The following is a 25805-nucleotide window of genomic DNA, read 5'->3' on the forward strand; positions in this document are numbered from 1 at the left end:
CAGTTTCCTCATAGGGTAACATCCTTTAATATCCTTCCATGCTGTTACAGAAGCATAAACTGCATCTTTAAGATCAAAAGAAGCCTGAAATTTCCACACACTGCAGTCAGAGTTCATTAATTTGTGAGTGAAAGATGCCCAATAATCCACTCTTGAACTTCTGGATGGCACCTTGATTCATTGGCTGGATTAAAGTCGTCCTTTTTGCAGGCAGGTAGGTGACAAAGCTGTTTCCACAAATGAGACCTGAAGTTGGAGAATGTCCCCTGCCATTACATAGGAAAAGAATTGGCCAGCCAACCTTAGACATTCTAAGGTTTGGTTTGCTTTTTTGTCCAGCATCACATGATTAAGAACCATTTCCAAAAAGGCAGCAGCCATCCATGTACTTTCGTGAGCATCCTGAATTCAGGGTAGTGTATAACACCCACAGGCTTCAGAAAGACAGTGCTGTACACAGACACTCCAGCCAGCACCAGCACAGATACAAACATTGCTTCTGATTTTTCCTCTGTTTTCAAAGAAACCACAAGGACTGCATTCACCAGTCTGTTGTAATTGAGCAAATAATGTAAAAAATACAAATACAAATTCACCTTTGTTATAAAATTTATAAGATGTCAGATTATGCTTCTGGACTAAAAAAAGAAACACAAAACTGAAAACCTCATAAAGTTATCACAGCCAACTACATCATGTCAACATCATGCTTAACAATGTTCTGATGTCTTCCCAAGCTGCCATGTACCTTCACTTTTCATGAACTTTGTTAATTTTCTCCTTTTTAGTAACATAGATCTTGGCATTTTAGAATTTCTTCTAAATACTTCTTTGAAAAACAGTCCATAGTCTGTTTGAAACTCTAGGATGGACTTTTTAAAATTGTGTTGCTTGTCAGTTCTTTTAAAGTTCTCAGTGGGGCTATGAATGATTGTGATCAGTCTTGTCTCTTGAATATTAGTAGTTTCTGGCCAGACACAAGCATAGAATCACTGCAGGGACCTTTAGAAATGTAGCCATGTTGGCTCCACCACAGCCCTCAAATCAGAATCTCCCAGTTAAGAACCACTTTGCTCACTATTTTTGAAGGTACTTTCTTCGCCTTCTTTGTGACTTCTAATTTCATCCATATCATCAGAGTGATAGGTTTTCTTTTCATATGTTGACTACTTTTATTATCCTTCTTACCTTTCTTGAGGCTTTTCTAAATGCCAATGGGTCAGTTAGGTGGAAACTCTTAAGATAATCTCAGTCTGGGATGCAACTTCTTCAGTGTATCGCAGAAGATGGTCAAGGTCAGGAGCATCTAGTGCCTGGGTTCACTTAATCTACTAAAGAACTATGTCATAAAGCTTCAGTCAGGTAGCTGTCAGGAACCAAGTCTCCTGAGATGACTCGCTTTGGTCAATTTGTTATACAATCCCTCATAGTGATGAAAGTATCTCTGGCAAGCTACTAATATTGGGTCGTTAGAACTTTCTGGAAAGTACTAGAATTTCTATTCTATGAAACCAAATTATTTATCTATAACCCATGCCATAATGAACTTTCATCAAAGAAGATACTGAGCAGCTGAACAACCTAGTCACAGTTGCTGAGGTATGTATGGACTTGAACAAAAGCAACTTGAAAAATAGCAAATAACACAGGTCCCTGTGAGTGTTCAAGTTTTGTGTCCAGAAAAATCTTATGTATTATAAATCATACCAGTACATTTGACCAGAGAAATACAGTCTTACCCTAGTTTATTAAAGTCTACAATTCAAAACACTAAAAAAGTATTCTGTTTTAAATTCAGCTGCAGTGCACTGTCAAAGTGTTCACATAACCTCTTTTTAAAATTTTGAATGTGTTACTTATACTTGTTTTTTATAGTAGTTGTCCATTGTGTAGCCAGGACCTATGGCACATATTGAACAGCAGCAGTCTCACTAGCAAACTGCTTACTGAGTGTTTTAGATAAATAGCTTTATCAAGTTATTAAAATTCCATTTTATTCCAATTTGATTCTCTTTTTTTTAAATCAGAAACAGTTATTGAATTCTACCAAATGTTTTTCTGCGCTTACTCAGCTGCTCATATGGGGTTTCCCCTTGAGTTTAGTCATGTGACAAATTTCCTAGATTTTTTCTGATACTGAATAGCCTTCTATGCTTGGTTGCTCTGTGTTGCAGTCAGGTTCACATTACTGGCAGAAGTCACCCAAACAAGAGCAGCTTGTGGTGGTGGCGCTTATTTTGGCTTACAGACTTGAGGGGAAGCTCCATAATGAATGGCAGGGGAAAACGATGGCATAAGCAGATGGTGGACAATAGCAACAGGAGAGTATGCCATACACTGGCAAGGTGGCTATAATAATACCCAAAGCCTGCCTCCAGGAAGCATTAGTTCCTAAATCTCCATCAGCATTTAGTTTATGGGGTACACCTGAATCAAACCATCACACTCTGCAGCCCTGTATGTAGATTTGGAGACACCTGAACATCCTCTGCAGTTTTGCAGTCTGAGACCACTTAGGTCAGTAGCATACTTTCTAGCTGTTCTGTTCCCTAGAGAAAGTGCTCAGATGGAGTGGGATCTGAGGGTATAGGGTTACTAAAATTTTAATATTTTGACAAGCTATGTCAGACTTAGAGGGTACTTTTAAAGTAGAGCCATATAAAGCATAAAATTAAAAATTAATAACATGGAGCATTAGACCCCTCATGATCTAGAGGAAATAGTGTTCTCCAATGATGGAAATGCCTCCCACCCTGCCTCCTTGCTGTCCCCAAAGGTAGCCACTAGCCACATGTGACTATTAAGTACTTGAAATGTGGTTAGTACAACTGAATTACTGTTTCGTATCTCTATTTTTATTTAATTTTAGTTTCAGTTAAATTTAAATGGACACTTGTGGCTGGCTCTGGTTACACTCTTGAGCAGCACAGATCCCACATTTAGGCATCATCCAGTTTTCAGCTTCTCATCCACTACCTCTTGTATCCCTGATGTTGTAGTTGTATTTAATTCCTGATGTCTTAACATTATCATGCTTTTGAAATATTCTTCCCTGCCCAGCATCTTCACCTTGTCCTCACCAGCCACTTGCCAACTTGTGATACTTTGTACCTTAAGACTGTATTCATACGTGTTCAGATCTGATGTGGTCCTTCTCGTGAGACCATGGTCTATCTCTTCTGCATTTTCTTTGCTTGCATTTATTCAGAACATTATAGCTATTGCACTTATTCCCTCTGTCCTTTTAGCATTTTCAAAATAAGAGGTGAAAACCTTATCTTTCTGGTCTTATGTCATTGTTAGTTCTCAAAAGATGCGTGTCTTCTACCAGTAGTTAATAAATAGTCAGTGGAAATGAGCACAATATGTTCATAGATAACTGAAAATTTTGTGTGGCTGCAAAGAAGAATGGAAATTGGGAATAACAGTAAATAGTGTGTCTGTGTATGTGTGGGTGCACGTATGTCTGCAAACGTACATCTGCATGCGAAAGTCAGAGGTTACCATTTGGTGTCTTCCTCAGTCTCTCTGCACCTCATTATTTTGAGACAGTCTTTTACAGAACCAAGCACGCACCAATTAGGCTAGACTAGTTAGCTAGCAAGCCCCTGGGGTTTGCCTATATCTGTCTCCCCAGCACTAGGGTTCCAGGCACACACTGCCTCCTGTACTTGGCTTTTTACATGTCTGCTAGGAACCCAAACTCAGGTTCTTGTGCTTGCATAGCAAGTAGTTTACTGATTGAGCCATCTCCTTAGACCTATGTGAATGATCGTTAAAGCCAGAAGAAGGCTTTTTAGATTTGTTTGATTGTGTTAGAAAAGGAAAAGCTAATATCTTCAAAGGGCACAGGCATGTGTGCAAGGCTGCTGATGGGTTCTAATGTAGTCAGCATCTAGTCAGGAACGTCAGCCTGGGTAGGGACTGCCCAGTTGCACATTGCAGTAAGACACTGACTGGTACAGCTCCTCACCTCGGCCACTTTGCAGGTACTCCCAGGCTGTTGGTCTGCTCCCAGAGGATTACAGTGCTCCTTTCTTAGGGAAGTCTGGGCCCATCCTGCCGGACTCACTATATGGGGTTAGTACTCTGGCTTCCACAAAGTACAAGCAACTCTGTGGGCTTTTCAAATTGAGTAGATACACAAAACCAAAATTTCCTAAGAAGCATGTAAATGAAAAGTTGGAGTTGGATAAATATTTTGAGGACTTGAGAACAGATACAATTGTTAGATGCATTCATCCTTCCTCCCGGGCAAAATATGTAAAGAAAACATGTAAATGACTTAGATTTACCTCAGAATTTAGAGCAGGGAGATGAATGAGTCATTAGCTCCATAAAGTGGTAGGGATGAAAGACAATAGAAAAATAAGGAGACAGTAAATGGAGAGGAAATTTGAGCAGTAGTCATTCTTCATTATATAGAGAGATTATCAGTAAAAGGAAGAAGAAAAATGTGTGGCTTAGAAGCTGTTGTCAACCAGTGTGATCAAATGAAAGTTTTCAAAGTCAAGTTGACCTGCTTATGTGTGAAGGCAGAGGAGACAAAGCCAGTAGAAAAACAGGAAAATTAAGTGTTTACAGAATGAGAACTGGATAAGGATCAGATGAGTTATTTTTAGATGGAAAGAGGGCAAAGTGAGACATGAAAGATGAAACACAGTTAGAGGTCTTATGCCAGAACATGTATATGACAGGAGGCATAAAAAGAGCAGAGCAAATGCAGGCTGAAAATGACTGGTTCTCATTCAACAAAGTTAACAATATTGCTTTTCCTATAGCCAATAAAATTAATGGAATGCCTTCAGGAGGTGGAGGAGGAAGAAGGAGTGGAAATGGTGGTGGCAGCATCCAAAAGACACCGATGTTTGAAACTTATTCAGATTGGGACAGAGAAATCAAGAGGACAAGTGCCTCTGGGTGGAGAGTTTGTTCTATTAACGAAGGTTACATGATATCTACTTGGTAAGCTCTACTTTAGCAATTATATGTGTGTATAACAGTTATATATAAGCATACACATTTTTTATATATGACAACTATCTGTATAGAATGTGTGTGTGACTTCTGAAGAATAATGCAACTACTGCCATTTAACTTTCAAGTTATTGGTACTAAAGTATTTGTTTTTAATAATGTTTTAACAGCTATTGCTACATTGTTTTAAAGATAAGGGCTTCTTAGCAAAGAAATATCAATATCCTTTGAAAGAAGTTGATAGCAGTTTCTTTCTATCATCAGTAATCTAGTCAGTTTATTTGCATTTAATCTTAATAACTATCTTTAAAATTTGGTATGTTCAGTAAAGAAAGTTTTAGATTCAGTTTTCTTGATATGTTTCCTAGGTGTTTTAATGTACTACATTTTCATCTTTTCTTCTTTATACTTACCATGATATTTGCAGAAAAATACCAGGTCATTGGGCATGGTGCCTCATGCCTTTACTCCTAGTACTTGGGAGGCAAAGGTAGGAGGAGGATTGCTTTGAGTTCAAGGCCACCCTAAGATGACATAATGAATTCCAGGTCAACCTGTATTACTGATTTAATATCTATGATGTCCTTTACCATGTTTTTCTGCTTCCTGTGTTTCCTTAAAAATGTTAGCAGGTACACATCTTTAATCCCAGCATTCTGGAGGCAGAGGTAGGAGGATCTCTGTGAGTTCTAGGCCACCCTTAGACTATAGTGAATTCTAGTCAGCCAGGGCTAGAGTGAGACCCTACCTCAAAAAATAAAATTAAAAAAAAAATTATGAATTGAGCCACTACAAACATGATTGAGCAAATCTCTCTGGCCTGTGGTTTGAAGGTTTTAGGGTAGATGCCCAGTAAGGGAATAACTGGGTCTGTTGGTAACTCCATAGTCAGCTTTCTCAGGAGTCTCCATATTGCTTTCCAAAGTGGTTGTACCATCCTACATTCCCACCAACGGTGGATGAATGTTCCTACTCCTCCACATCCTCACCAGCATTTATTTTCATTTGATTTTTTGATGTTGGCTATCCTTATTGGGGTAAGGTGGAATCTCATAGTTGTTTTAATTTGCATTTCTCTGATGATTAGGGATGATGAACATTTTATTTAGTGTGTGTTTGCCATTTGTGTTTCTTCCTCTGTGAACTGCCTGTTCAGCTCTTTGCCCCATTTTGTGAGTGGAGTGTTTGACTTCTTACTGTTTAGCTTTTTGAGTTCTTTGTAGATTCTAGAGATTAGGCCTCTATCAGTTGAATAACCCGCAAATATTTTCTCCCATTCTGTAGGTACTCTATTGGCTTTTCTTATTGTATGCTTGTCTGTAAAGAAACTCTTCAGCTTCATGTGATCCCATTGGTTGAGTGACTGTTTAAGATAGTGAGCTACTGGGGTTTTGTTCAGGAAGTCTTTTTCCATTCCTGTATCATGGAAAGTACTTCCTAAATTTTCTTCCAGTAGTATTCGAGTTTCTGGTCTTATATTGAGGTCTTTGATCCATTTGGATTTGAATGTAGCGCATGGTGAAATGTGTGGATCAAGTTTCAGTTTCCTGCAAGTCGTTATTCAGTTTGTCCAGCACCATTTGTTGAAGATGCTGTCTTTTTCAGCCTATATTGTTCAGGCCTTTGTCGAATATCAAGTAGCCATAGTTGTTTGACCCAAAGCCCGGATCCTCAAATCTATTACATTGGTCTATGCTCCTGTTTTTATGCCAGTACCATGCTGTTTTTATTACTATAGCTTTGTAATATAGCTTTAGATCAGGTATGGTGATGCCACCAGAGGTATTTCTTTTGCTGACGATATGTTTACTTAGCTCTCCAGATGTAATTGGATCCAGGTTCAGTGCTCTTGGCAATGTTCCACCAAGTGGTGACCCTTCTGATATATCTCATCCTATCTCTAGTTTTCTCTCTGTGTCCTCCCCTCCTCCTGATCACTTTATCTTTGTGTGTCTCTCATGTGTACACTTTAGAATGCTGACTGAGCAGTAGTAGCCTCAAGCCTGATGTGTCTAGTACAAAGTACCCTTTTATTTCATGATTTAGCTGCCAAAAATAGTTTTCATGGGAGTGAGGATGAGGATGATTGACTAGAGTTGTTAATATATTAATGATTACTCTTGGTTATATTGTAATCCTGTCATCTTTCTGCTTTCTATTGAACTTTTCCCCACCAGCTCTTAGTCCTTGTAGCAGACAGATTCGGGTTTGCTGAGATGAACTTCCAGACCAGGCACAGTTATGGAGGAAGGGATTTATTGAAGCTTACAGATCCAGGGGAAGTGCAGTAATGGCAGAAGAAGCTGGCCTGCCTTCACAGGCCTAAGCAGAGAGAGAGAAGCACAAGCCAAAAGTGAAAAGCCACACAGCACAGCACACTCAGGAACTCCAGCTAGGCACACTTTGCATATCTTTAGATTGAAATCTGGAACCCACCACGACACCTTAAGATCCACCCAGTGATACTGCCTCCAGCCAGATGGCTGCAGATGCAAACTTCAAACAAACAACTGAATATATTGGGGGCCATCTATTCTATTCAAACCACCACAGTCCTCTTGTATAGTTCATATTTAAAAACAAACACATATGCACACACATACACACATATGGTAAATCTTCCCCTTTCTGTCCTTTACTTGCCAGTTTTCAGAATAGTGACCTAATTCCCAAAATCCTTCAAAACTGACTAGAAACTTTTGTTTGTTTAATATCATTTGTTACTGGTGAGCTTTTTGGAATTTTTTTTAGAATCACTGAAGTCCTCTTTAATTTGTGAGTTAGCTTTTTTTTGAGGGTGGACAGGGAGTGCTACCATGTTATTGCCATTTGATCATGTACAGGGAACTTCTAGACATACATGTCTAAGGAAAGTGCTTTGGATCATGTAGTTTGTATCTTCTACTTCCCCTTGGATTTGACTTTCATGGCCTGCATGTTTCAGTATAATGTCCTGAAAGCATTTGACAAAGGGACTGGGGCGATGGCTCAGTTGCTGAAGGTGCTTGCTTAAAAGCCTGTGACAAGGCCGGTCAAGTGTGTTTCTGTCTGAGCTGTGTGGAAGAAAGAAGATGGAAGGTTTCTAAAAGGAGCAGTGTACTTGCCCAGCAGTAACTGGTCTGATATGTGTCTAGAGACTGATGGTGCCTTAAAGGGATGGGAGGGTGGAAGAGGGAGATAAGAAGGAGAGAGCTTGAACACCTTGATAGATTTATGGGATTTTCTTTGTTTGCCCATCTGTAATCTTCTTACCCAGAGCTTATCAATTTAAATACTTAAAATTGTTCTATATTTTTATGATGCTGTGAATGTTAATTTTATGAGAATAGAATACATTGCATGTTGTACACTGAGATGTGCAGGATCATTGGTGCACTCCAATATGGCTACTAGGCAGAGTGCATATTAAGTAAGGATAGATGTGTTTAATTCTAGATTGGGTATACAGAACACACTATTGTTACTTTAAGCACAGGACATTTGCTTTTTTGAAAGTTAATTTTATAAACTATGTATATGTAAAGGGTACAGTTTCAAAAATATATTTATTTAAGAGAGAGGAGAGAATGAGTGCACCAGAGACTCTTGCTGTTGTAAGCAAACTCCAGATGCATGCACCACTTTGGTGCATGGTACTTACATGGGTACTGGGGAAAGCAAGTGTCTTTAACAGCTGAGCCATTTTTCCAGCTCCTAAAGTTCATTTATTTATTTATTTTGGTTTTTTGAGGTAGGGTTTCACTCTAGTCCAAGCTGACTTGAAATTCACTATGTTGTCTTAGGGTGGCCTCAAACTGAAAGTGATCCTCCTACCAATGCCTTCCAAGTGCTGGAATTAAAGGCATGTGCCACCACGTCTGGCTCTAAAGTTAATTTTTTAAGTATTACAAAGAAATAGGTTTCATGGCATGTTCATATATCAGTGTTACTGTATTTTCTTCTAATTCATTCCCCATTCCTATTGTCTTCCCCAGTTCCTTTTCCCTTTTCTTTCTGATCTACTGCTTCCTATAGTCACCCTTTCTGCTTTGATGTCACATGTATTCCTTTACTCTTCACTGACCACTCCTTTAAAATATTTTCCTCCTGTCTAATGGTCCTCTTCCGACTTTTAGCATATATGCACGTGTGCACTCACACACACACGCACATGCACACTCGTGTGCACACGTTCTCTCTCTCTCTTAAATCTAGGTTCTGCATATGGAAAGAAAACATATTCGTGTTTCTGAGTCTGGCTTATTTTATATAACATATTGATTTCCAGTTCTGTCCCATTTTTCTGCAGATGTCATGATTTTATTTTTCTCTATTGATAAATGAAATTCCACTGTTTGTTTACTCATCTGTTGATGAGCATCTAAGCTGATAGTATTTTCTAGCTATTGTGAATAGCACAACAGTAAGCATTGATGAGCACAGAATTCTCATGTGTGATCTCTTTTTCTCTTTAGCCTTCCAGAATACTTTGTAGTGCCAAGTTCTTTAGCTGACCAAGACCTGAAGATTTTTTCCCATTCTTTTGTTGGAAGAAGGATGCCAGTAAGTGGTTTCTTTGGGGTGTCATTGATGCTAATGTCTGCTATTTCTACCCAGTTAAATAAGGATTCTGCGTGTCTCCTAGTTCTGGTGCTGGAGCCACTCCAATGGCAGTGCTCTTGTGCGAATGGCCCTCATCAAAGATGTGCTGCAGCAGAGAAAAATTGACCAGAGGTAATTGAGAAAATGGCGTTTGCTTATTGTATTTGTGTCATGAGGAAATACAGTATGTCCTCATACTAATTGATTTCTTTCAGAAATTTTATAAGCCCATGTACAGTTCACCTCAACTGAACTTCATCAGTGTGTTACTATGTCGCCATTTCCTCCTGTGTTCCGTCTCCAAGGTTGTAGCCATCTGGACAGTTCTCTGGTCTTCACTCTCCTAACATTTGTCAGGACTTCCCTCTCCTGGGTTACCTTCTTAGTGTTTCTCTATGAGTACTCTCCACCCTACCTACTTAGCCCTAGCTCATTCCTTATCCCTCAGTTCAGAGTTACCTTGTGATAAAGCCTTCCCCACCTTCCATGTGAGATGAGTCCTCATAGGCATTCTCTAGAGCCCTCTAGCTTTTCTTCACCACATTTGTTCCCATTTTATTTATATGTGTGTTACAGTTTGATTACTGCCTATCTTTCTCATGAAGCCACATGAGGTGACTGTGTTTGTTTTGTACACTATTATATATTTAGCCCAGGAAGTACCTCATATTTCTAAAATACTCATTGGACAAAATGAACAGCTCTTAGAAAATCAGCCTAGAGGAGTTCAGAAGTATCACAGTTAGTAGAATAGTCAGATCATAACAAAGAAAGTCACTTTTGCTAAAGTAAATAACTGTCAATTGACCTTTAACTCCTCCGTTTTCCAGAAAAGAAAATGAGTACAAGTCACACAAGTCCCTATGTTTTACCTTACATTAGATGTATTTTAGTTCATCTTAATCACATTAGAACTGTCTATTCTGTTGTACTTCAAGTTTTGCTTTCATTAACTTGTGCTCAGTGAAATGCTCAGCTAGGAATTTGCTGTTAGAGGGAGGGTTGCAACACTGTTGGATAAGAGTTATAAAGCGTGCTAAGCAGAGGACAGTTTGATGACTTAAGCCTAAGAGCTATTGAAGTCCTTTGTGTTTGTTTGGATTTTTTGTTTGTTATGAACCTGTGTAGCAAACCCAGCACCTCACACATACTAGGCAAGCACTCTATGACTGAATTTCCCCCAGCTACGCCTTGTGTGTTTTAGCAGTCCTGCTCTCAGGTTCCTTTTATTGTCCAACCTCATCTCCATACCTTTTTATCTTGTGCATGATATCTAATGCAGGCCTTGTCTTGTTTTTTCTAATAGCCATGCTTGTTTGCCACTACAGGACCTTTGCATTAGCTGTCTCTGTCTAGAAATTCTCCTGTGATTATTGTGTTTCAGTATCATCTTCATAGAGGAGCTCATTCTGACCTGATTTCATCATCCAGGGCACTTACTTTCTCATCATTTGTAGCCTACCCACAAGAATACAGTCTGCACTAGGGCAGTATCCTAGCCTTTCTTGTTCATCTCTTTTAGAATAGTCCTTTGGCATTTAATAAATGTTCCATGTAGAAGAAACGGATGAATAGTAACTAAAGGTTTTGTCTTCACTAGGATTTGTAATGCAATAACTAAAAGTCATCCACAGAGAAGTGATGTTTACAAATCAGATTTGGATAAGACCTTGCCCAATATTCAAGAAATACAGGCGGCATTTGTAAAACTTAAGCAACTATGTGTAAATGGTAATCACGTTTTTATTTTGTGCTTGTGTATAGTGTGTGAACAGTAAAGAATTGTATCAGAACTATCAGGAAAAGTGGTATTCCTTAAATATACAGTAATTCTATCTAAGGAAAGATTCAATAGCTAGAAAATAAAGTTTAAACTGCCTTTTGTTTTGAGGAGGAAAAAAACGAACCTGTTACATTCTCCTCCAAATCATGAAAAGTATAGTAAAATACCTTTATAAAAAAGCATTTGCAACCAGTGTGGTGGCACACACTTTAATCCCAGCACTTGTGAGGCAGAAGTAGTTGGATTGCCGTGAGTTTGAAGCCACCCTGAGACTCCTGGACTAGAATGAGACCCTGCCCCGAAAAAAAAAGAAAAAAAAAAAAGTTAAGTAGACAAGCTGATTAAGATTTCAAAGCATATGGTTATAATTTGAGATAAGTAATTCAACATTGGTCTCAGACAACAGTGTTATATGTGTGACTTCAGAGTTCTGATCTCTGAGCAAAGTTAGTTTACTGTGCCTTAAGGTGTGTGTCATATGAAAGTATCTTGGGCATAGAGTGTCCTTTTTAAGGGAAGAGTCTTTGTGTCACCTGTGCATATGGAGAGCCAGTCTTATGGCAGGTCTTGGATGTTAAGTGAATACCGGTATAGAAAGAGAGCTTGGCAAGGATGGAGCAGGATGTTTAAAAAACAAAGTCCTGGGGCTAGGGGGATGGCTCAGTGGGTAAAACAGCTTGCTGTACATGTATGACAACCAGAGTTTGGATTCCCAGAACCCATATAACAAGCTAGACAAAGCAGCCAGCATCTGTAATCCCAGCCCTCCTGTGGTGAGATAGGGGTAGAGACAGTAGAATCCCAGAAGCTCATGGGCCAGCTAGCCTGGCATATATAGTGCTGAACAAGAAAGATGGTCAAAGGTGAAAAAGGGCAGCTGAAGTTGCCCTCTGACCTCCACATGCACCTCATGTCATATATGCCTGTGCATGCATGCGCTCTCCCTCTCTCTTCGTCCTCCCCTTTCTCTCTCTGTCTCTCTCTGTCTCTCTCTCTCTCTCTCTCTCTCTCTCTCTCTCTCTCTCACACACACACACACACACACACACACACACACACACACACACACAAAAGATTTAAAAGGTGATCCCTTAAATGATTACCTACATTCTGGGCAGAATAGTGTGACCCACAGGGGCACATGCACAGAAAGGTAGAACCAACAACTGGGAAGGAAAGTAAGCAGGGCAGGCAGAGCTTGCAACAACAGAACTACTGGTGTGCCCAACTAGTTGTTTGTGTGAGTAGAGAAGGCCAGAATCTATGCATGGGTTGACCATGAAGCCACAAATCACCAGCTGTCAGGACATAAGATTTCCCTGAAAGAGCCAGAAGATAGAAGATGGGGCCCAAAGGAATGCTTTGCTTTGTTACAAACTTGAACATATTGCCCAGACACAGTGGTGTATGCCTATAATCCCAGCACTTGGGAGGCTGAAGCAGGAGAGTCATTAGTTTGAGGCCAGCCTGAGCTACATAATGAGACTCAAAAAAATAAGAATTGTAATACATCGTCTTAAGTACTGCCTCTGTTTACTATAGTAAAAATGCATTACACATCCTTAATGCTAACTTTTAAATATTAGTATGTGATATCTCTTAACTTTGATACTGTTCATGTGAAGTTAAGCTTTAAAGCTAGGCATGCTGGAGCCTGCCTTTAATCCCAGCATTCAGGAGGCAGAGGTATGAGGACTGCTGTGAGTTCAAGGCCAACCTGAAACTACATAGTCAGCCTGGGCTATAGCAAGACCCTACCTTCCTGTTTAAAAAAAAAAATGAAAAACAAACAAACAAAAAAACTTAAAAAGCCTAAAAACTTGTGTTTGTGTTTGTATGCTGACAAATACACACAAACACACATGCATATATGTATGCATTTTTTTTGCAGAGCCTTTTGAAGAAACTGAAGAAAAATGGTTATCTTCACTGGAAAGTACTCGGTGGTTAGAATATGTCAGGTTTGTCAACTTTTTTTATTTAATTTTTTACTTTGAAATAATGATAGGCTCACAAGAAGTGCAAAAATAGTACAGAGAGCCATGCACTCCTCACCTAGCATTTCCTAATGACAGTCTCTTACATAACTGGAGTATAGCATCAAAACCAAAAGTTGCCATTGGTATAATTTACAGACTTCATCAATTTGTACATGCTCTCATGTGTGTACATGTGCATGTACTTCTGTACAGTTTTATCACATGTGTAAAGATGCAAGACCAGTGAAGGATCTCAGTCAAGGTACATAGCTCCTCCCTCTGCTAGGTCTTTTGTGAAACCTCTATTATAGGTGAGTCCCCTCCGCTCCCACTCCCTATCCTCTGGCAACTACTCTATCATCTTTACCTCCACAGTTTTACCATTGCCCGAATGTTACATAGGTCAGCCTCTTCCTTCCCTGATGTTACAATACATTAAAGAATCACTTGTAAAAGAAAATGAGAAAAAAAAAATCATTTTCGTAAGTACAAAAGACATTGATAAAGGCTGGTGCTCTAAATGCATTTAGTGAATAATGGGTTATTTTGGTAGAAATTTGATATTTAACTGTTTTTCCTCTTTCTTTTCAGGGCCTTCCTTAAACATTCAGCAGAACTTGTGTACATGCTAGAATGCAAACATGTCTCTGTAATCCTACAAGGTAATTAAATGATTCCTGAAAATACCATGACCCATACCAGCAAGCCCATCTGGGAGACTAACTGTCCACATCAATGTAAATTATATCCACCTTAGCTGTCTCACTTAATTTACAGTGCTATAGTGTTGCCACTACAGATGTTACACATCATCTGAGTAAAACAGTGTTGCAGTCAGATTTGTATTGCTGGTAGAAATCACCCAACCAAGAGCAGCTTGTGGCTTACAGACTCAAGGGGAAACTCCATGATGGAGGGAAAAGTGATGGCATGAGCAGAGGGTGGACTTCATCCCCCAGCCAACATCAGGTGGACAACAGGAACAGGAGAGTGTGCCAAACACTGGCAAGGAGGTAGCTGGCTATAACACCCATAAGCTCAACCCCAACAATACACTGCCTCCAGGAGGTGTTAATTCTCAAATCTCTATCAACTGGGAACCTAGCATTCAGAGCACCTAAGTTTATGGGGAACACCTGAATCAAATCACCACATTCCATCCTGGCCCCCATAAACTGATAACCACACATGACATAAAATGCAATACATTCATCCAACCTTAAAAATCCCCATAGTTTTTATCAATTCCAATGATGTTCTTTTTTTTTTAATTTTTTTTTTTTTGGTTTTTATTTATTTATTTGAGAGCAACACAGAGAACTAGGCAGAGAGAGAGAGAGAGAGAGAGAGGGAGAGAATGGGCGCGCCAGGGCTTCCAACCACTGCAGACGAACTCCAGATGCATGCGCCCCCTTGTGCATCTGGCTAACGTGGGTCCTGGGGAATCAAGCCTCGAACCGGGGTCCTTAGGCTTCACAGGCAAGCACTTAACCGCTAAGCCATCTCTTCAGCCCCCAATGATGTTCTTATATCACCATAGTCCAAGATCTTTTAACTGAGCCATAATACCAAAAAATAACCTCAAAAAAAACCATAAAGATACAGAATAAACATTCACACTGCAAAAGATGGCACTAGGCATAGCACAGAAATACTCAAGCAATACATGATTTAAACAGGGCAAACACCAAACTATGTAGCTCTAAGTCCAGCAACTCTAACCAGTGACAAGTCTCCAAGTCCAGTAATTCTATCCAGCAACAAGTCTCTGGAGTGCCAGTTCTGCCCCTCCAGCTAGGCTACTCACAGTCCTGGAAAACTTCATCCAGAGCCTATGGCTTTTCTTAGCAGCCAGCTTATGGTTCCAGCATCTCCACTGGGTCTCTGCTGCAATCCACGGTTCATCTTTACAGCTCTGTCAGGTCTCCATGCAGGTGTCCAACAAACCTGCTTCACCCTGCCCATGGCCATTTCCAAAACACAAGACTGTGTTGCAAACTCAATGACCCTCTCTTTCCTCCATTTCTTATACTCCACAATACCAGATAAGGTGCCAGTTTGTTTATCCAGGAGGAAATAAAGCAGATTTTGAAGAACAGGATACTCCTTGAGCAGTCAGACCCCTTCAAAAGAGTCTACATTCTCCTGTTGCTCCAGTGCAGGTCAGCTGGCCCAATCTCAAGGGGGGCATCTCATCCAAACCATCACATAGTTTAAATAAAATAGCTTGAGTTCAATAATTTGAATTAGAATTTTGTTTGATGATTGTTAGAACTAAACTGCAACCTAAAAAAATCTTATCAGGTAAGCAAAGGATAGTTATATGTTAAATAACAGTGCAGAAAGATTTTCTGAGTGCACAGATAAAATTTATAGAGCATGAGCTACTGTTTTATTATATAGTTACATCACATAGTGTATGAATATAGGATGCTACTTACGGTTCTGGAAATGTTTTTACCAATTGTATTCTTTGTTTGTTTGTTTGTTTTCTTAGTACTGAGAATTTAAGGCCTTGTGCATATTAGGCAAGGGCTGTACCACTGAGATCAGTTGTCAAATTTAACTTACTTCAGTGAGACAGACTTTTTAAAAACTCAGGATTAAGGAAAAAGATCGAAGCTGAGAATGGTGGTGTACACCTGTAATTCTGGTTCTTGGGAATTAGGGGCAGAAGGGTTGTGAGTTTGAAGCCAGTCTGGGGTACAGTGAAACATTATCTCCAAAAACCAGGGCTAAGGTAGATGGTTCATTGATAAACTACTTGCAGTACAAGTATGAAAACCGAGTTGGGATCCCCAATACCCATATAAATGTGAATGGACACAGAGGCCTGTTTGTAGTACCAGTACTTGGAAGGCAAAGACAAGGGCTCTCTAGGGCAAGCTGGCTAGCTAAACTTGCCAAAATAGTGATCTCTCGATTCCAGTGAGAGACTGCATCAGTAAACAAGTGTAAAGTGATCAAGGAAGATATATCTGGCATCAACTTCTGACATCACACATACGTATCTGTGTATGTGCACATATACACAGACATCTACACCAATGTGGCTTTTTAAAATTTAACATGCATGTTTCATTTCTTGTTTGTTTGTTCTTTCAAGATAGGGTCTCATTCTATCCCAGGCTCTGTGGAGCTCACTGTAGCCTCAGCCTTACCTCAAACTCAGTTATCCTCCTACCTCAGGCTTCCAAGTGCTGGGACTAAAGGTCTATCCCACCATGCTCAGCTTAACATACATGTTTTTGAACTTCATAAACATGGCATCAGTAATTTGATTCTTTTTTAGTTTCTGAGTTGTATCCTGTTATCTTTATTTTTTCCAGGTAGGGTTTCACTAGCCCACACTGACCTGGAATTCACTGTGTAGCCTCAAACTCAAGGCAGTCCTCCTACCTCTGCCTCCCAAGTGCTGGGATTAAAGGCATGTACCATTACACCTGGCTTTATCCTATTATTTTTAAATATATTTGATTATCCATTTACTTCTTGATGGATATTTGGGTTGTTTCCATGATTATTATAAAATATGCTATTATGCATAATCACATAAAAATTTTGGGGGCTGAGCATGGTGGCACATGCCTTTAATACAGGTACTCAGAGGGCTAGGGTAGTGGAGGATCCTTGAGTTTAACACCAGTCTGGAGTTACAGAGTAAGTTCCAGGACAACCTGGGTTAGTGTGAGACCCTGCCTTGAAAAAAAACCAAGAAAGTATTTGGAAATAATAGTTGTTTTTTTTTAATATTTATTTATTTGCACCAAGGAAAGAGAGAGGGAGAGAGAATAGGAATGGCAGGACCTCTAGCCAGTGCAAATAAAATCCAGATGCATGCACTACTTTGTGCATATGGCTTTATGTGGGTACTGGTTAGTCAAGTCTGGGTTGTTAGGCTTTTTAGGCAGGTTCCTTAACCACTGAGCCATCTCTCCAGCCCTGGAAGTCATAGCTTTTTTTTTTTGTCTTGGGTAGATACATAGAACTGGAATTGCTGAGTTACATGCCATATTTATATCTGTCTTGTTTATAAATTACCAAACTTTTCTAAAGTGGCTGAGCCACATTTTCCTTGTCCTTGTCAATGAATGAGGATTCTGATTGCTGTACTTTCACCACCACTACTGTCTGTCTTAAAATAATTCTAGCACAGGTGAAATGGTAGTCCTCATTGTAGTTTTCCATTACATTTCTCTAGTATGTTTTGTCTTACTGTTGAGTTCTAAGGTGTTATATATTCTCGGTACAAGTCCATTTTGCATGATTTGTTAGTACTTTCTCTCAGGTTATGCCTTTCTGCTTATTTCTTAGTCTTTAGAAACACTAATTTTACATTTGTGTGTTTGTGTACATGTGGTATGCGTGCATGTATACATTTTTGTGTGTGTCAACATGTAGGGGATGTGCATGCATGTGGAGACTATTGGACAACCATAGGTGTTATCCTCAAGAACACCATTCACTTCTTTGTGAGACACAGTCTCTCACTGGCCTGTTGCTCACCAATTAGGCTAAACCAACTGACCAGCAAGCTCCAGGGCTCCACCTGTCTCCACCTCTCCAGCACTAGTATTACAAGTATGCAGCATTACACCTAGCATTTACTTGGATGATGGAGATTGAACTCAGGTCCTCATACTTGCAAGTCAAGAATTTACTCACTAAGCTGTCCCAAAACTAATTTCCTAATTTTGAAATATAATTTCTATTTTCTTTTTGTAAAGATTTTTTGTATTTTATCAAATAGCTACTTGCCTAGCTTAAAATTATAAAAACTTTTTTCCTGTGTTTATTCTATAGAATTTTTTAGTTTGAGCTCTTATATCTAGGTCTTTGAATAATTTTTTAATTAATTTATTTGCAAGCAGAGAGAGAGGAGACAAAACCACTAGCCACTGTAAATGAACTCCAGACACATGCACCCTCTGTGCATCTGGATTATGTGGGTACTGGGGAATCGAACCTGGGTCCTTTAGCTTTGCAGGCAAGTGCCTTAAACACTAAGCCATCTCTCCAGCCCCTTTAAGTCATTTCAAATGAATTTTTTTGTGTGTGTATTGTAAGGCAGGAGTTTAAATTATCTCACTTCGATGTGAGTATGGTCCCAGCAACATTTGTTGAAAGTATATCATTTCTCTATTAATTTGCCTTGGCACTTTTATCAAAACTCACTGACTATGGGGCTGGAGAGATGGCTCCATGGTTAAGGTGCTTTCCTGAAAATCCTAAGGACCAGGGTTCAATTCCCCAGTACCATATAAAGCCAGATGCACACGGCAGCACATGCATCTGGAGTTCATTTGCAGTGGCTAGAGACCGTGGTATGCCCATTCTCTCTGTATCTGCCTCTTTCTCTCTCTCTTAAATAAATAACATATTTAAAAAATAAAAAAAATCACTGACTGTAAATGGTGAGGGCTTGATTTGGATCTCTATTTTCTTCCATTGCTCTAATGTCATTCCTTATGCCAGTTTGGTAAGCTTTGATATTGATAAATGTAACTATTTTAGCTTTGTGTTTGGAATTGTCTAGGCTATTCTGGATCATTTGTATTTCTGTATAACTTTAGATTTGGGGTGGGAGAGTTGTTACTATAATGTTTATAGAAATATGTTGAGGTGGCCTGGGCATGCCCAGTGCGGGCGGCCGGTGTGGGGCGGCCTGTGCGGAGCTGCCAAGCGGGGCCGTGGGGGTCAAGCAGCGGCCCGGCGGGGTTGCGGGGTCTTTCATGATGAGAACTTCGGGGGTACTTCCCTCTCTGAGTAATTGATAGTGTGGGTGGTGAGGAGATGGCGGACAGTGTTAAAACCTTTCTCCAGGACCTTGGCAGGAGAATCAAAGACTCCATCTGGGGCATTTACACCAAATCAAAGCTAGATGCCCGAATCCAGCAAAAGAGAGAAGAGCAGTGTCGAAGAAGGGCAAGTAGTGTCCTGGCACAGAGAAGAGCCCAGAGCATAGAGCGAAAACAAGAGAGTGAGCCATGCATTGTTAGTCAAATTTTCCAGTGTTGTGCTTGGTATGGTGGAGTATTCTGGTTCAGTCTCCTCTTGTTTTACCAACTGTTTATTCCTGCGCTTCAGTCAGTAACAGCCTGGATCATTGGTGACCCATCACTCCATGGAAATGTCTGGTCATGGCTGGAATTCTTTCTCACCTCCATTTTCAGTGCTCTTTGGGTGCTCCCCCTGTTTGTGCTTAGCAAAGTTGTGAATGCCATTTGGTTTCAGGATATAGCTGACCTGGCATTTGAGGTATCAGGGAGGAAGCCTCATCCATTCCCAAGTGTCAGCAAAATAATTGCTGACATGCTCTTCAACCTTCTGCTACAGGCTCTTTTCCTTATCCAGGGGATGTTTGTGAGTCTCTTCCCCATCCATCTCATTGGCCAGCTGGTTAGTCTGCTGTATATGTCACTTCTTTACTCACTGTACTGCTTTGAGTATCGTTGGTTCAATAAAGGAATTGAAATGCACCAGCGATTATCAAACATAGAAAGGAATTGGCCTTATTACTTTGGATTTGGCTTGCCCTTGGCGTTCCTCACAGCAATGCAGTCCTCCTACACCATCAGTGGCTGCCTCTTCTCTGTCCTGTTTCCTTTATTCATCATCAGCGCCAATGAAGCAGACTCCTGGGAAAGCATACCTTTTCCAGCTGCGCCTCTTTTCCTTGGTGGTCTTCTTAAGCAACAGACTATCCCACAAGACAGTCTACCTGCAGTCAGCCCTAAGCAGCTCAACCTCCACAGAGAAGCTCCCCTCACCGCATCCATCTCCTGCCAAACTGAAGGCTGCTGCAGGCTGCTGAGTTTCCTGCTGTCCAAAGGAGATGGTGGGATTGGATGGAGGCTGTGGCAGCTCTTTTTCCTGTTCTTCCCTACCAGGGAACGTGGGACCCACTGCCAAGGGCCTCTGCATATCCCCTTCTCTTTGAGGAAGTGGAATCTTTGTCTCTGGTGCACATAAGGCAGGATTGTCCTGACACCAGTATGTGGAGTTTTACCACCACCGTGAGTCTGAAAAGACCACAGGTTTTCCAGCTTTTTTCTACATTTACCAGCCCCTGTGCCTGGACAGATTTGAATACTTGGTTTTTCTTCCTGTGCCATTACCCTTCCACCTCTCTTTGCTGCCTTCCGGCACCCTCAGATGAATGGGTTTTGTAATCCTAACTGTTGTATTTTGTGAATTTGTTGTTATTGTTTTTCTGTGAAGCACATACATTGGATGTGGGAGGTGAAGGAGTATCTCAGTTACTCCTGCTGACTCCCTTACTAGCCATCACTGTCTTGTTTCTTGTAACTCAGGTTAGGTTTTGGTCTCTTGCGCTATTGCAAAAAGAAAAAAAAGAGAAAGAGGGAGGGAGAGAGAGAGAGAGAGAGAGAGAGAGAGAGCGAGCGCGCGCGCGCGAGCGAGCCTGAAGAGATGGGACAGGACAGACCTCACAGCCAGATTGGCTGGCTGCTGAGGAATAATTTTCTTTCTTCCCCTTGAAGGGGAAAAAGCTTTTTTTCACTGGCACATTTAAAATTCCCCAGCTAGGGGAGATACCAATTCTGGACAAGTGCCACTGGAATACAGAATGCTTGGAGAATCTGAACTTTTCAACTCTGGAAGATGAAAATTTACTGTTGGCCACTGCTGGGTCTGATTGGTATTTCAAAGGAATATTGGGTACTGCAAATAGGAACTGAAGAGGGGTAAACTTATTAAACCCATTAACCTGTGATTGATGATGTTTCCCTGTCATTTTAAAAGACTAAATAGAAGGGAGGTCTGATGTCAAAAACTTGTACAATTTTAAAATATCACAATTAAATGTGAGCTGGTTTCCCATAAAAAAAGAAATATGTTGAAAGAATAGATCAATTTGAGGAGAATGCTACCTATATCAGATCTGCTAATTCATAGAATGAATGTCTCTCCATTTATTTAGATCTTCATTTTGTCAGCAGTGGTTAAAATTTCTATTGAACAGGTCTTATATTTATTTCATTAAATCTCTTAAGTACATTTTATGTTATTGCAATTACAGATGTTTTCTGAACTTTATTTCCAGGTTTAAATTCCAATTGTTAGATTGCTGTGGTCTTACTTATTCTGTTAGTTATTTTGTGGCTTCCTTAGGATGTTTAACATACAGGATTATATTGTTGACAAAAATAGTTTTTAGGGCTGGAGAGATGGCTTAGCGGTTAAGTGCTTGCCTATGAAGCCTAAGGACCCTGGTTCGAGGCTCGATTCTCCAGGACCCACATCAGCCAGATGCACAAGGGGGCGCACGCATCTGGAGTTCGTTTGCAGTGGCTGGAGGCCCTGGTGCACCCATTCTCTCTCTCTCTCTCTCTCTCTATCTGCCTCTTTCTCTCTCTATCACTCTCAAATAAATAAATAAATAAATGAACAAAAAAAATTTTTTTAAATCGTTTATAAATTTGCAAGCAGATAGAGAAAGAGAGAGAGAGAGAGAGTGAGTGAGTATGTGTGTGTGTGTGTGTGTGTGTGTGTGTGTAAGTAGAGGATTGGCATGCCAGGGCGGCCAGCTACTGCAGACAAACTCCAGATGCCGATGTCACTTTGTTAATCTGGCTGCACGTGGGTACTAGGGAATCAAACCCAGGCCATTAGGCTTTGCAGGCAAATGCCTTAGCTTCTAAGCTATCTCTCCAGCCCGCAAATATAGTTTTTAATCTTCTGTATGATCCTGTAATCTTTTATTTCTTTTTCTTGCCTAATTACTTTGGCTGGTGCCTCCAAGTATATTTTACTATAGAAGATTGAGAGCAGATGTAATTTGCTTATTTCTAATCTTAGGGAAAAAAATTAAGTCTTTTACCATTGAGAATATTAGTTGTAGAAATTTTGTAGATGCCTCTGATAGGATTGAAGCATTAATGATGTGCCCTTCTAGTCCTAGTTTCCTAAGAGTTATTATTAGAGCAAATGTAGAACTATGTCAGATGCTTTTTCTGGCTATAGAATTGATTGTGTTGTTGGCCTTTATTTCATTAATATGATGTATTACTTTGTGAGATGCTTAACCAACCTGGCACTTTCAGGGCACATCCTTGGCTTTCTGAATTAATTTGTTTTATTATTATTTTTGTTCCAAGGTCTGGTTTCACACTAGCTCATACTGACCTGGAATTCACTATGTAGTCTCAAGGTGGCCTCAAACTCTTGGTGATCCTCCTACCTATGCCTCCTGAGTGCTGGGATTAAAGGGGTGCACCGCCATGCCTGGCTATTTTATTAATATTTTATAAAGGCTTTTTTTTCCTGTTAGAATTTTTTTTTAATTTTTATTAACATTTTCCATGATTATAAAATATATCCCATGGTAATTCCCTCCCTCCCCACCCCCACACTTTCCCATTTGAAATTCCATTCTCCATCATATTACCTCCCCATTACAATCATTGTAATTACATATATACAATATCAACCTATTAAGTATCCTCCTCCCTTCCTTTCTCTACCCTTTATGTCTCCTTTTTACCTTACTGAAGGCCTTTTATATCTATTATCATAAAGAATCTTGGTGGATAGTTTTCTCATTTAGCAAGGTAATTCTGGCCTCATTAAAAAGGACAACAGCTGGGTATGGTGGTGCATGCCTCTAATTCTAGTACTTAGGAGGTAGGGACAAGAGGATAAGGAATTCAAGGTCATTCTCGGTTGTACAGCAAGTTTGAGGCTGGCCTGGGCTATATTAAAGAATAATAAATTAAAAGGTCAGGCCTGGTGGCACATATCTTTAATCCCAGCACTTGGGAGGCAGAGGTTGGAGGATTGCCCTAAGTTCGAGGCCACCATGAGACTACATAGTGAATTCCAGGACATCCTGGGCTATAATGAAACTCTACCTCAAGAAAACAAAAGAAAAAAAAAGGGTAAGAAAGAAATGCTTGCCCTCTATTCAGATGGTATGGACAGTTCATTCTCATTCATCTCTGAGTCATTGCCACATGAAGTTGTCAGTATGAAGATTACATTATACTTAATATCCTTGACAAATTAGTAGCAGAATGCATTCTAAATATTTTATTTATTTATTTATTTATTTATTTACTTACTTGAGAGAAAGAGGCAGATAGAGAATGAGCATACCAGGACCTCCAGCCACTGCAAACGAATGCCACACCACTTTGTGCATCTCACTTACATGGGTGCTGAGGCATTGAACTTGAGTCCTTTGGCAGGCAAGTGCCTTAACTGCTAAGCCATCTCTCCAGTCCTAGAATGTATTCTATAGAGGTTTTCTTATGCAAGACATTGAAATGTAAGAAGTACAAGCAGTAAGCTGCTATTATCTGGCAAATATTTTTATAAAAAGCTCATTATCTACTAAACACTAGTTTAAAAGTTTATAATATTTTAGAACTGATAGACTCAAGTAAATTTTATTATGATGACTATTTTGAAGGCAGTTTATGTACGGGATATTGAATTAACTTCCTTCGAGATTTCTCTTTGTCATAATCATTTTCTTTTTATTTTATTGACAGAGGAGGAAGGAAGAGACTTGAGCTGTCTTGTAGCTTCTCTTGTTCAAGTGATGATGGATCCACATTTCCGGACAATTACTGGATTTCAAAGTCTGGTCCAGAAGGAGTGGGTGATGGCAGGATATCCATTCCTAGACAGATGCAACCACTTAAAGAGATCAGATAAAGAGGTAACAAGTCTTAATGCCTTATTAGTGCTTTTCTTTTGTACATGAGATAAGTTATTTTTTAATATTTGTTCTATTTATTTATTTATTTATTTGAAAGGGAAGAGAAAGAGAGCAAGAGAGTGGGCAAAAGAATGACAGATAGAGAGAAAGAATGGATGTGCCAGGGCCTCCAGTCACTGCAAACAAACTCCAGACACATGCTGCACCTTCTGCATTTGGGTTATGTGGGTCTTGGGAATGAATCTGGGTCCTTTGGTTTGTAGACAAGTGCTGTAACCACTAAGCAATCCTCCCAGCCCATGAGATAAGTTTTTGTCATTATGAAAGAGATCTTTTCCTCATATGTGTGTGTGTGTGTGTGTGTGTGTGTGTGTACACACACACACACATTTATCATTATTATTATTTTTAGGCAATTGTGAATGGGTGAGATTCCCTGATATCATCCTCCACATGTTTGTTGTTAGTATACAGGAAAGCTACTGATTTCTGTGTGTTTAATTTATGTCGTGCTATGTTGCTAAAAGTGTTTATCAGCGCTAACAGATTGCTGGTAGTCTTTAGGGTCATTTATTTATAAAATCATATCATCTGCAAACAATGATAAATTTACTCTTTCCAATTTGTATCCCTTTTATGAGTATTTCTTGCTTTATTGCTATAGCTAAGACTTCTAGTACTATGTTAAATAAAAATGGGGACAGTGGACACCCTTGTCTTGTTCCTGAATTTAGTGAAAAGGCTTCAAGTTTTTCCCACTTAGTATTGTGTTGGCTGTAGGTTTATCATAAATAGCTCTTATTATGTGGATATATGTTCCTTATATTCCCAATTTCTGTAATACTTTTACCATGAAGGGATGTTAGATTTTGTTGAATGCCTTTTTTTCATCTATTGAGATGATTATGTGATTTTGTTGTTGTTGTTGTTTTGGTTTTTTGAGGTAGGTTCTCACTCTAGCACAGGCTGACCTGGCTGGCCTCGAACTCATGGTGATCCTCCTACCTCTGCCTCCTAAGTGCTGGAATTAAAGGCATGTGCCACCACACCCTGATCATGTGATTTTTTGGGGGGGGTCCTTCAGACCATTTATATGATTTATTACATTTATCAGTTTGTGTATGTTGAACCATCCCTGATCCCTGGGATAAAGCCAACTTGGTTGGGGTGAGTAATGTTACTGATATATTCTTGTATTCGTCTTGCCAATATTTTGTTGAGAATTTTTACACCTATGTTCATGAGGGGAGATTGGTCTTCAATTTTCTTTTCTTTCTTTCTTTTTTTTTTTTTTTTTTTTGTTCTGTCTTTGGTTTTGGTATCAAGGTGATGCTGGCTTCAAAGAAGATGTTCAGTAGAATTCTTTCCTTTTCTATTTTATGGAAAAGTTTGAGAAGCAGTGGTGTTAATTCTTCCATGAAGGTCTGTTAAAATTCACCAGTGAATCCATCTGAGCCTGGATGCTTTTTTAGTTGGGAGATCTTTTTTTTTAATAACTGCTTCAATCTCTGTACTTGTTATAGGCCTATTTACGTGGGTTATCTTGTTTTGATTTAAGTTTGATACATCATATGAATCAAGGAAATTATCTGTTTCTTCCAGATTTTCAATGTTGAAAATCTGGGGCATATATGTTCTTAAAGTATGTCCTTATGATTTTCTGAATTTCTTTGGTATCTGTTGTAATGGTACCTTTTTCAAATGTAGCTTTATAATTTTTGTCTCTTCTCTTTTCTGGTCAGCTTTGCTACGAGTTTATCAATCTTGTTTATCCTTTCAAAGAACCAACCCTTTGTTTCAT

At 39.6% G+C, this 25805-nt stretch overlaps 1 protein-coding gene and 1 pseudogene across 3 annotated transcripts in view; both read left to right on the forward strand.

Moving 5' to 3' along the window:
- Window positions 1-25805, forward strand: part of Mtmr10 (myotubularin related protein 10) — a 66912-nt gene that overhangs the window by 24015 nt on the left and 17092 nt on the right. For all 3 annotated transcript variants that reach the window (XM_004658134.2, XM_045145394.1, XM_045145395.1), the window contains 7 exons: window positions 4782-4965; window positions 9432-9519; window positions 9602-9690; window positions 11159-11289; window positions 13233-13302; window positions 13912-13982; window positions 23835-24004. In XM_004658134.2, coding sequence (XP_004658191.2) covers window positions 4782-4965; window positions 9432-9519; window positions 9602-9690; window positions 11159-11289; window positions 13233-13302; window positions 13912-13982; window positions 23835-24004 — 803 coding nt within the window. The remainder of the gene's footprint in view (window positions 1-4781; window positions 4966-9431; window positions 9520-9601; window positions 9691-11158; window positions 11290-13232; window positions 13303-13911; window positions 13983-23834; window positions 24005-25805) is intronic.
- LOC105943983 lies at window positions 19075-20677 on the forward strand (annotated as a pseudogene).

Source organism: Jaculus jaculus, chromosome 3, assembly GCF_020740685.1.
Source record: "Jaculus jaculus isolate mJacJac1 chromosome 3, mJacJac1.mat.Y.cur, whole genome shotgun sequence".
NCBI classification, from domain to species: domain Eukaryota; kingdom Metazoa; phylum Chordata; class Mammalia; order Rodentia; family Dipodidae; genus Jaculus; species Jaculus jaculus.